Raw genomic sequence first — 12,103 nt, forward strand, 5'->3', positions numbered from 1 at the left:
AGGATAGATCAGAGTACTTTCTAAATGGTGAGAAGCTCGAAACAGTGGAGGTCCAAAGAGACTTAGGGGCCCATTTATATAGATCATTAAAATGTCATGGACATATGCAGAAAATAATCAATAAGGCTAATGGAATGCTGGCCTTTATATCTAGAGCACTGGAATACAAGGGGGTAGAAGTTATGCTACAGCTATACAAAACCCTGGTTAGACCACCACTGGAGTACTGTGTTCAGCTGTGGGCACTGCACCTTAGGAAGGATGTATTGGCCTTGCAGAGAATGCAGCGTAGATTTACTAGAACGACACCTGGATTCCAAGGGTAAAATTACGAGGAGAGATTACACAAACTGGAATTTAGAAGATTAAGAGGTGATTTGATCGAAGTTTTCAAGATTAAGGGGAACTGATAGGTTAGATAGAAACTATTTCCATTGGTTGGGGAGTCTAGGAGTAGGGGACATAGCCTAAAAATTAGAGCCAGGACTTTCAGGAGTGAAGTTAGGAAACACTTCTACATGCAAAGGGTGGTAGAAGTTTAGAACTCTCTTCCACAAAGGGCAGTTGATGCTAGCTCAATTTGTTAATTTTAAATCTGAGATTGATAGATTTTTGTTAACCAAAGGTATTAAGGGATATGGGGCTAAGGCAGGTCAAAGATCAGCCATGATCTCATTGAATGGCGGAACAGGCTCGAGGGGCTAAATGGCCTACTCTTGCTCCTATGCTCCTATACTCTTAACTCCTAAACAATTAAAGGTAAAATTGAAGAACCTGTGTTTATTATTGTGGCTCCAGCCACTTAACTGCCACTATGATAGTGAGATAATAAAACTTGTAGGAGATTCTGCACAGAGCAACAGTTGTGATCTTACCATTAATAAACAATGCCTTCGTGTGTGATCTCAATCAGTTTTCAGGGGACTATCAGTGTAGTAACTGTGTTGCTGTGTGCTGTCATCCTTGCTCCTTTTCAAACTTGGACTGATGTTTGCTGCAGTATAAAGAATGTTGTCCTCACACCAATACCTAAATGTCCAGGTTCCCTTAAAAAAGAAATCCAACCTTTTTGGATTTACTAAAATGGTACCAGGGATGAGGGACTTTAGTTATGTGGAGAGACTAGGGAGTCTGGGGTTGATCTCCTTAGAGCAGGTGGTGAAGAGATTTGATAGAGGTGTTCAAAATCATGAACGGTTTTGATGGAGTAAATAGAAAGAAACTGTTTCAAGTGGCAGAAGAGTCGGTAACTAAAGGACAGATTTAAGGTGATTGACAAAAAAAAGAGGCGACATAAGGAATTTTTTTTTTACGCAGCGAGTTGTTATGATACGGAATGCACTGCCTGAAAGGATGGTGGAAACAGGCTGAATAGTAACTTTCAAAAAGGAATTGGACAAATACTTAAAGGGAAAAATATTGCAGGGTTATGGGGAAAGAGCAGGGGAGTGAGACTAATTCGATAGCTCTTTCAAAGAGCTGACAGAAGCTCGATGGGCCGAATGGCCTCCTTCTGTGCTGCATCATTCTATGAACTTGCACTGCCTTCATTTTGTTTTCTATTGAATCTCAGACCCATTAACGGATGCACTTCGTATCTATGAAATCGGAATGGCATGTATCACGCACCAGATGTGTGTTGACACTGTAGGTGTGATGTGAGCACATATCCAGATCTGTTCTTTAGTAAGAAAATAATGGGAACTTTGTCTATTCCCATCTCTATATTCAGGAGGGAATCAGGTTTTACTGATTCACCACCTGAAAAAAATCTGTGAATTTGTTGGTAGGAATAGGTTAAACAAAGAACTATTTTAGTGATCCTTACTTGTGGGAACAATAATTGTCAAAGAGGACCTGTTTGATTTGACATACCACTTTCCCAGTGCAAAAAAACATGGGTATCCTGTGCGACTTCTCATTTGTCACCATTTTCTAATTCTTTGTCATCACCAGTGTAACACACCGTGCTCATCAAAGTGAATTGACTGACTTGCACTCCAGAGAAGTAAATTCTTGAATCATAGAATGATACAGCACAGGAGTAGGCTATTCGGCCCATCGTGCCTGTGCCAGCTCTTTGAAAGAGCTCTCCAATTAGTTCCACTCCCCTGCTCTTTCCCCATAGCCCTGCAATATTCTCTACTTCAAGTAGAGGAGGGAAGGGGGAACAAGGATAGAAACAAAAGACAGAAAGGGAAGAAGCAATAGTGGAAGGCAGAGAAAACAAGGGCAAAAAACAAATAGGGCCACAGTGCAAAATAATACTAAGATGACTAGCAATCTTAAAAAGACAAGTCTAAAGGCATTGTGTCTTAATGCGCGGAGCATTCGCAATAAGGTAGATGAATTAACAGCGCCGATAGATATTAACGGGTATGATCTAGTTGCGATTACGGAGACATGGTTGCAGGGTGACCAAGGATGGGAACTGAACATCCAGGGGTATTCAATATTTAGGAAGGACAGGCAAAAAGGGAAAGGAGGTGGGGTAGCGTTGTTAGTAAAGGAGGAAAACAATGCAATAGTGAGGAAGGATATTGGTTTGGAAAATCACGATGTGGAATCTGTATGGGTGGAGCTAAGAAACACCAAGGGGCAGAAAACTTTGATGGGAGTTATCCATAGGCCCCCAAACAGTAGTGGAGGTGTAGGGCAGGGCATTAAACAGGGAACTAGAGACGCATGCAAGAAGGGTACAACTATAATCATGAGTGACCTTAATTTACATATAGATTGGTCAAACTAAATTAGCAATAATACTGTGGGGGAGGAATTCCTGGAGTGTGTATGTGATGGATTAATTAACAATCTTGTTGTGCGGGGTCCCTTTGGGAAGAGCGACCATAACATGTTAGAATTCCTCATTAAGATGGCGAGTGAAGTAGTTGAATCCAAAACTAGGGTCCTGAATTTAAATAAAGTAAATTATGAAAGTATGAGGTGTGAGTTGGCTAGGATAGATTGGGGAACTTTACTAAAAGGGATGACGATGGATAGGCAATGGCTAATATTTAAAGAACGTGTGCAGGAATTACAACAATTATTCATTCCTGTCTGGCGCATAAGTAAAACAGGAAAGGTGGCTCAACCGTGGCTTACAAAAGAAATTAGGGACAGTATTAGATCCAAAGAGGAGACATAAAATTGCCAGAAAAAGCGGCAAGCCTCAGGATTGGGAGCAGTTTAGAATTCAGCAAAGGAGGACCAAGAGATTGATTAAGAGGGGAAAAATAGAGTATGAGAGTAAACTAGCAGGGAACATAAAAACTGACTGTAAAAGCTTCTATAAATATGTTGAGAAAAAGATTAGTGAAAACAAATGTAGGTCCCTTACAGTCAGAAATGGGGGAAATGATAATGGGGAACAAAGAAATGGCAGAACAATTAAACACATACTTTGGTTCTGTCTTCACAAAGGAGGACACAAATAACCTCCCGGAAATGTCAGGGAACCAAGGGTCTAATGAGAGGGAGGAACTGAAGGAAATCAGTATGAGTAAAAAAAATAGTGCTAGGGAAATTAATGGGGCTAAAGGCTGACAAATCCCCAGGGCCTGATAATCTACATCCCAGAGTACTAAAGGAAGTGGCCCTGGACATAGTGGATGCATTGGTGGTCATCTTCCAAAATTCTATAGATTCTGGAACAGTTCCTACAGATTGGAGGGTGGCAAATGAAACCCCACTATTTAAAACAGGAGGGAGAGAGAAAACAGGGAATTACAGACCAGTTAGCCTAACATCAGTAGTGGGGAAAATGCTAGAGTCTATTATAAAAGATGTGATAACAGAACACTTGGAAGGCATTAACGGGATTGGACAAAGTCAACATGGGTTTACGAAAGAGAAATCATGCTTAACAAATCTACTGGAGTTTTTTGAGGATGTAACTAGTAGAATAGATAGAGGAGAACCAGTGGATGTGGTGTACTTGGATTTTCAGAAGGCTTTTGATAAGGCCCCACACAAGAGGTTAGTGTGCAAAATTAAAGCACATGGGATTGGGGAGAATATACTGGCATGGATTGAGAATTGGTTGACAGACAGGAAATGGAGAGTAGGAATAAATGGGTCTTTTTCCGGGTGGCAAGCAGTGACTAGTGGGGTACCGCAGGGATCAGTGCTTAGACCCCAGCTATTCACAAAATATATCAATGATTTGGATGAGGGAACTAAATGTAACATTTCCAAGTTTGCAGACGACACAAAGCTGGGGTGGAATGTGAGCTGTGAGGAGGATGCAAAGAGGCTCCAATGTGATTTAGACAAGTTGGATGAGTGGGCAAGAACATGGCAGATGCAGTATAACGTGGATAAGTGTGAGGTTATCCACTTTGGTTGTAAAAACAGAAAGGCAGATTATTATCTGAATGGTGATAGATTGGAAAAAGGGGAGGTGCAACGAGACCTGTGTGTTCTTGTACACCAGTCGCTGAAAGCGAGCATTTAGGTGCAGTAAGCAGTTGGGAAGGCGAATGGTATGTTGGCGTTTATTGCAAGTGGATTTGAGTACAGGAACAGGGACGTCTTACTGCAGTTGTACAGGGCTTTGGTGAGACCACATCTGGAATATTGTGTTCAGTTTTGGTCTCCTTATCTGAGGAAGGATGTCCTTGTCATGGAGGGAATGCAACGAATGTTTACCAGACTGATTCCTGGGATGGCAGGACTGACTTATGAGGAGAGACTAGGCCTATATTCACTAGAGTTTAGAAGAATGAGAGGTGATCTCATCAAAACATATAAAATTCTAACAGGACTAGACAGACTAGATGCAGGGAGGATGCCATTTCGAACTGAGACGAGGAGAAATTTCTTCACTCAGAGGGTGGTGAACCTGTGGAATTCTCTACCACAGAAGGCAGTGGAGGCCAAGTCATTAAATATATTCAAGAAGGAGATAGATATATTTCTTAATACTAAAGGGATCAAGGGGTATGGGGAAAAAGCGGGAACAGGGTACTGAGTTAGACGATCAGCCATGATCATTTTGAATGGCGGAGCAGGCCCGAAGGGCCAAATGGCCTACTCTTGCTCCTATTTTCTATGATTCTATGATTCTATTTGTCCAATTCCTTTTTGAAAGTTATTATTGAATCTGCTTCCGCCACCCCTTCAGGCAGTGCATTCCAGATCATTGCAACTCGCTGCGTAAAAAAAAATTTCCTCATGTCGCCCCTGGTGCTTTTGCCAATCACCTTAAATCTGTGTTATCTGGTTACTGACCCTTATGCCACTGGAAACGGATCCTCCTTATTTACTCCATCAAAACCATTCATGACTTTGAACACCTCTGCCAAGTCTCCTCTTAACCAGGTCTAAGGAGAACAATCCCAACCTCTCCAGTTTCTCCACATAACTGAAGTCCCTCATCCCTGGCACCATTCTAGTAAATCTCTTCTGCACTGTCTCTAAGGCCTTGACATCCTTCCTAAAGGGTGGTGCCCAGAATTGAACGCAATACTCCCAGGCCTAACCAGTGTTTTATGAAGGTTAAGCATACCTTCCATGCTTTTGTACTCTGACTATATTAATAAAGCCAAGGATCCCATATGTGTTTTGAACAGCCTTCTCAACTTGTCCTGCCACCTTCAAAGATTTTGCGTTCATACACCCGCAGGTCTCTGTTCCTGCACCCCCTTTAAAATTGTACCATTTTTTTTATATTTGCTCTCATAATTTTTCCTTCCAAAATGTATCATTTCACACGAGAGAAAGCTAGCTAGAAATATAAAAACAGATAGTAAGAGTTTCTGCAGGTATTTAAAAAGGAAAAGAGTAAGTAAAGTGAGCACTGGTCCTCTAGAGAGTGAGTCTGGGGAATTAATAATGGAGAATAAGGAAATGGTGGATGAATTGAACAGATATTTTGCATCCGTCTTCAGTGTAAAGGATACAAATAACATGCCAGAAATAATTATTAATCGAGAAGTGAAAGGGAGGGAGGCACTTAAAACATTTACAGTCACCAGGGAAAGGGTTCTGAAAAAAATATTAGAACTAAAAGCTGACCAGTCCCCAGGTCCTGATGGACTTCATCCGAGGGTCTTAAAAGAAGTGGCTGCAGAGATAGTAGACGTATTGGAATTAATTTTCCAAAATTCCCTAGATTCTGGAAGGCTCCCATCAGATTAGAAAATAGCGAATGTAACTCCTCTATTCAAGAAAGGAGAGAGACAGAAAGCAGGAAACTACAGGCCAGTTAGCTTAACATCAGTCATAAGGAAAATGCTAGAATCTATTATTAAGGAGGTTATAGCAGGGCACTTAGAAAATCTCAGTGCAATCAGGCAGAGTCAACACGGCTTTGTGAAAGGGAAATCGCGTTTGACTAATTTATTAGAGTTCTTTGAGGAAATAACAAGCAATGTGGATAAAGGGGATCCTTATTTAAGAAAGAACAGAATTGCTTTAGAGGCGGTTCAAAGAAGGTTCACTCGACTGATTCCTGGGATGAGGGGGTTATCTTATGAGGAAAGGTTGGACAAGTTGGCCTGTATATGTTGGAGCTTAGAAGAATGAGAGGTGATCTTATTGAAACATGTAAGATCCTGAGGGGACTTGAAGGGGTAGATGCTGAGAGGATGTTTCCCTTGTGGGAGAGACTAGAACTATGGGCCACAGTTTAAAAATAATGGGTCTCCCATTTAAGATGGTGATGAGGAGAAATGTTTTCTCTCAGATGGTCGTGAGTCTGTGGAACTCCCTTCCCCAGAGAGCGGTGGAGACAGGGTCATTGAATATTTTTAAGGCTGAGTTAGATAGATTCCTGATTAACAAGGGAGTCAAAGGTTATAGTAGGTAGACGGGAAAGTAGGGTTGAGGTCACAATCAGATCAGCCATGATCTTATCAAATGGCAGAGCAGGCTCGAGGGGCCGAATGGTCTACTCCTGCTCTTAATTTGTATGTTCGTATTTACTTCTCTGCGTTAAATTTCATCTGCCATATGTCTGCCCATGTCACCAGTCTGTCTATGGGTATGGATACAGTAGCATAGTGGTTGTGTTACTGGACTAGAAGCCTGGACTAATAATCCGGAGATATGAGTTCAAATCCAGCCATGGCAGCTGGGGAATTTAAATTCAGTTAATTAAATAAAATCTGGAATAAAAAGCTAGTATCAGTATTGGTGACCATAAAACTATTGGATTGTCGTAAAAACCCATCAGGTTCACTAATGTCGTTTAAGGAAGGAAACCTGCCATCCTTACCTGTTCTGGCCAATACGTGACTCAAGACCCACAGCAACGTAATTGATTCTTAACTGCCTTTTGAAATGGCCTGGCAAGTCACTCATTGTACAATCCCACTACAAAAATCATAATATGAATAAAACCGGATGGACCACCTGGCATCGGTCGTGACAAAGACCAGTCGAACCTGCAAAGACCTCCTCGCTAACATAGAGTCATAGAGTCATAGAGTTATACAGCACGGATAGAGGCCCTTCGGCCCATCGTGTCCGCGCCGGCCATCAGCCCTGTCTAATCCCATATTCCAGCATTTGGTCCGTAGCCTTGTATGCTATGGCATTTCAAGTGCTCATCCCATCTGGGGACTTGTGTCAAGATTGGGAGAGCTGTCCCACAGACTAGTCAAGCAACGGCCTGACATAGCCATACTCACAGAATTGTACCTTTCAGCCAACGTCCCAAACTCCTCCATCACCAACCCTGGGTATGTCCTGTCCCACCAGCAAGACAGACCCACCAGAGGTTGCTATACAGTCAGGAGTGAGAGGCCCTGGGAGTCCTCAACATTGATGCTGGACCTCATGAATTCTCATGGCATCAGGTCATTACCACCTACCGCCCTTCCTCAGCTGATGAATCAGTCCTCCTCCATGTTGAGCACCACTGGGAGGAAACACTGAGGGTAGCAAGGGCAGAGAATGTACTCTGTGTGGGGGACTTCAATGTCCATCATCAAGAGTGGCTCGGTAGCACCACTACTGACCAAGCTGGCCGAGTCCTGAAGTACATAGCTGCCAGACTGGGCCTGTGCCGGGTGGTGAGAGAACCAACACAAGGGAAAAACCTACTCGATCTCGACCACACAATCTACCTGTCGCAGATGCATCTATTCATGACAGTATTGGTTGGAGTGACTACTGCACAGTCCTTGTGGAGATGAAGTCCCGTCTTCACACTGAGGACACCATCCATTGTGTTGTGTGGCACTACCACCGTGCTAAATGGGATAGATTCAGAACAGATCTAGCAGCTCAAAACTGGGCATCCAAGAGGTGCTGTGGGCCATCAGGAGCAGCAGGATTGTATTCCAGCGCGATCTGTAACCTTTTGACCCAGCATATCCCTCACTCTGCTAGGGGATCAACCCTGGTTCAATGAGGAGTGTAGAAGAGCATGCCAGGAGCTATACCAGGCGTACCTAAAAATGAGATGCCAACCTGGTGAAGCTACAGCACAGAACTGCATGCATGCTAAACCTCAGAAGTAGCATGCTATAGACAGAACTAAGCGATCCCACAACCAATGGATCAGATCAAAGCTCTGCAGTCCTATCACACCCAGCCATGAATGGTGGTGGACAATTAAACAACTAACAGGAGGAGGAGGCTCCGTGAACATCCCCATCCTCAATGATATGGCAGCGCCTAGCAGGTGAGTGCAAAAGACAAGGCTGAAGCATTTGCAACCATCTTCAGCCAGAAGTGCCGAGTGGATGATCCATCTCGGCCTCCTCCCGATATCCCCACCATCACAGAAGCCAGTCTTTATCAAATTCAATTCCCTCCACGTGATATCAAGAAATGGCTGAGTGCACTGGATACACCAAAGGCTATGGGCCCTGACAACATCCTGGCTGTAGTGCTGAATACTTGTGCTCCAGAACTAGCCGCGCCTCGAGCCTAGCTGTTCCAGTACAGCTACAACACTGGCATCTACCCGACAAAGTGGAAAATTGCCCAGGTATGTCCTGTCCATAAAAAGCAGGACAAATCCAATCTGGCCAATTACCGTCCCATCAGCCTACTCTCAATCATCAGTGATGGAAGGTGTCATTGACAGTGCTATCAAGTGGCACTTACTCATCAATAACCTGCTCACCGATGCTCAGTTTGGGTTCCACCAGGACCACCTGGCTCCAGACCTCATTACAGCCTTAGTCCAATCATGGATAAAAGAGCTGAATTCCAGTGGTGAGGTGAGAGTGACTGCCCTTGACATTAAGGCAGCATTTGACCGAGTGTGGCACCAAGCAGCCCTAGTAAAATTGAAGTCAATGGGAACCAGAGGGAAAACTCTCCAGAGGCTGGAGTCATACCTAGCATAAAGGAAGATGGTAGTAGTTGTTGGAGGCCAATCATCTCAGCCCCAGGACTTTGCTCCAGGAGTTCCTCAGGGCAATGTCCAAGGCCCAACCATCTTCAGCTGCTTCATCAATGATCTTCCCTCCATCATAAGGTCAGAAGTGGGGATGTTCGCTGATGATTGCAGTGTTCAGTTCCATTCGCAACCCCTCAGATAATGAAGCAGTCCGTGCCCATATGCAGCAAGACCATGGACAACATCCAGGCTTGGGCTGATAAATGACAAGCAACATTCACGCCACAGAAGTGCCAGGCAATGGCAATAAATGCTGTGGCTACAAGGACAGCTCAGAGGCTCTGTATTCTGCGGCGAGTGCTCACCTCCAAACTCCCCAAAGCCTTTCCACCATCTACAAGGCACAAGTCAGGAGTGTGATGAAATACTCTCCACTTGCCTGGATGAATGCAGCTCCATTCGACACTCAAGAAGCTCGACACCATCCAGGACAAAGCAGCCCGCTTGATTGACACCCCATCCACCGCCCTAAACATTCACTCCCTTCACCACCGGCGCACAGTGGCTGTAATGTGTACCATCCACAGGATGCACTGCAGCAACTCGCCAAAGCTTATTTGACAGCACCTCCCAAACCCGCGACTTCTTCCCCCTAGAAGGACAAGGGCAGCAGGCACATGGGAACACCACCACCTGCACATTCCCCTCCAAGTCACATGCCATCCCGACTTGGAAATATATCGCTGTTCCTTCATCGTCGCTGGGTCAAAATCCTGGAACTCACTACCTAACAGCACTGTGGGAGTACCTTCACCACACGGACTGCAGCGGTTCAAGAAGCAGCTCACCACCACCTTCTCAAGGGCAATTATGGATGGGCAATAAATGCTAGCCTTGCCAGCAACGCCCACATCCCATGAATGAATAATAAAAAATGCCAGTAGCAGCATCAGGTGTAACTAAAAATGAGGTGCCAACCTGTTGAAGCTACAACACAGGACTACATGTACACTGAACAGAGGAAGCAGCATGCTATAGACAGAGCTAAGCGATCCCACAACCAACGGATCAGATCAAAGCTCTGCAGTCCTGCCACAGCCAGTCGTGAATGTTGGTGGACAATTAAACAACTAACGGGAGGAGGAGGCTCCGTGAAAATCCCCATCCTCAATGATAGCCGAGCCCAGCGCATAAGTGCAAAAGACAAGGCTGAAGCATTTGCAACCATCTTCAGCCAGAAGTGCTGAGTGGATGATCCATCTCGGCCTCCTCCCGAGATCTCCACAGAAGCCAGCCTTCAGCCAATTCGATTCACTCCACGTGATATCAAGAAATGGCTGAGTGTGCTGGATGCAGCAAAGGCTATGGGCCCCGACAATATCCCGGTTATAGTGCTGAAGACTTGTGCTCCAGAACTAGCCGCGCCTCTAGCCAAGCTGTTCCAGTACAGCTACAACACTGGCATTTACCCGACAAAGTGGAAAATTGCCCAGGTATTTTTCTGTCCACAAAAAGCAGGATAAATCCAATTACGGCCCCATCAGACTACTCTCAATCACCAGCAAAGTGATGGAAGGTGTTGTCGACAGTGCTATCAAGTGGCACTTAGTCACCAATAACCTGCCCAGTTTGGGTTCTGCCAGGACCACTTGGCTCCAGTCCTCATTACAGCCTTGGTCCAAACATGGACAAAAGAGCTGAATTCCAGAGGTGAGGTGAGAGTGACTGCCCTTGACATCAAGGCAGCATTTGACCGAGTGTTGCACCAAGGCGCCCTTGTAAAATTGAAGTCAATGAGAATCAGAGGGAAAACTCTCCATTGGTTGGAGTCATACCTAGCACAAAGGAGGATGGTAGTGGTTGTTGGAGGCCTTACTTCCCTCAGTAATTTAGGATGCAACCCATCCGGACTGGGTGACTTTCTACTTTCAGTACTGCCAACCTTTATCTAAAACCATAAAGACCGCAGAGAGAAAAAGCCATTTGGCGCATCAGCTTTACTCCATCCAGAGTCCCTGTATGATTATCATGAACCCTTCAGTCCCCCACCGCTCCTGATGATCCCCTATTTTAAGGCGGTGAATTTCGTCTGAGGTCCACTGCCATAACTTCGCCACCAGTGTGGCGGAAACCCAATTAATGCAGCAGACCAGGAGAGGCTTTGAGGAAATTTCCAGTCAAGTTATATCCAAGTAACTCTCCCTTCTCCACTAATAAGGAAGTGGCTCCCATTTAATGGTGGGGACAAAGGTTTGTCTAATCTCTGGCCTTGCTCAAGGCTTGTGAATTTTGTACTTGGTCCTTCTTGTTCTATGCTTGTCGTCCAAGGAAAATAGTTTGTTTGCTTCTACATTATCCATGCCCTTTAATTTGTTTTTTAAACAATCATTCTCTTTTCCCCTCCAGTCTTTTTCAGTGAAAATAAGTTTCGCTAATTAGGACACTCTTCATCACTTCCCTCCTCTGTTGACGCAGCCCTTGTTTCTAACTAGGATTGTTTTTATCTCTCCAGTTTAATCTGGTTTGTGATGACAGTTGGTTAAATCAGCTCTCGCGTTCCATTTCCATGTTTGGACTTTTTGTTGGAGCCCTGTTGTTTGGTCCCCTAGCAGACAGGTAAGAACCAACCATTTAAATACTGTACAAGCATTATATTGGCCATTTGTAACCTCAGAATGGAGTACTGTCTTAAACAGGAGGTATAGTTCACAGAATTGGCCTTATTATCTGTTTTGTCCATTAGAACAGGCAGCCTTATTGTAGATATTTTGGGACAGATTTTCTTCTTATTGTGCTTGGGGTAAAGAA

The 12,103-nt window shown here is 44.3% G+C and overlaps 1 protein-coding gene across 2 annotated transcripts in view; it reads left to right on the forward strand.

Moving 5' to 3' along the window:
- The window catches only part of slc22a13b (solute carrier family 22 member 13b), a 56,833-nt gene that overhangs the window by 8,146 nt on the left and 36,584 nt on the right, over positions 1-12,103 (forward strand). For both annotated transcript variants that reach the window (XM_067978764.1, XM_067978765.1), the window contains exon 2: positions 11,808-11,911. In XM_067978764.1, coding sequence (XP_067834865.1) covers positions 11,808-11,911 — 104 coding nt within the window. The remainder of the gene's footprint in view (positions 1-11,807; positions 11,912-12,103) is intronic.

This window comes from Heptranchias perlo, chromosome 3 (genome assembly GCF_035084215.1).
Source record: "Heptranchias perlo isolate sHepPer1 chromosome 3, sHepPer1.hap1, whole genome shotgun sequence".
Taxonomy (NCBI): Eukaryota; Metazoa; Chordata; class Chondrichthyes; order Hexanchiformes; family Hexanchidae; genus Heptranchias; species Heptranchias perlo.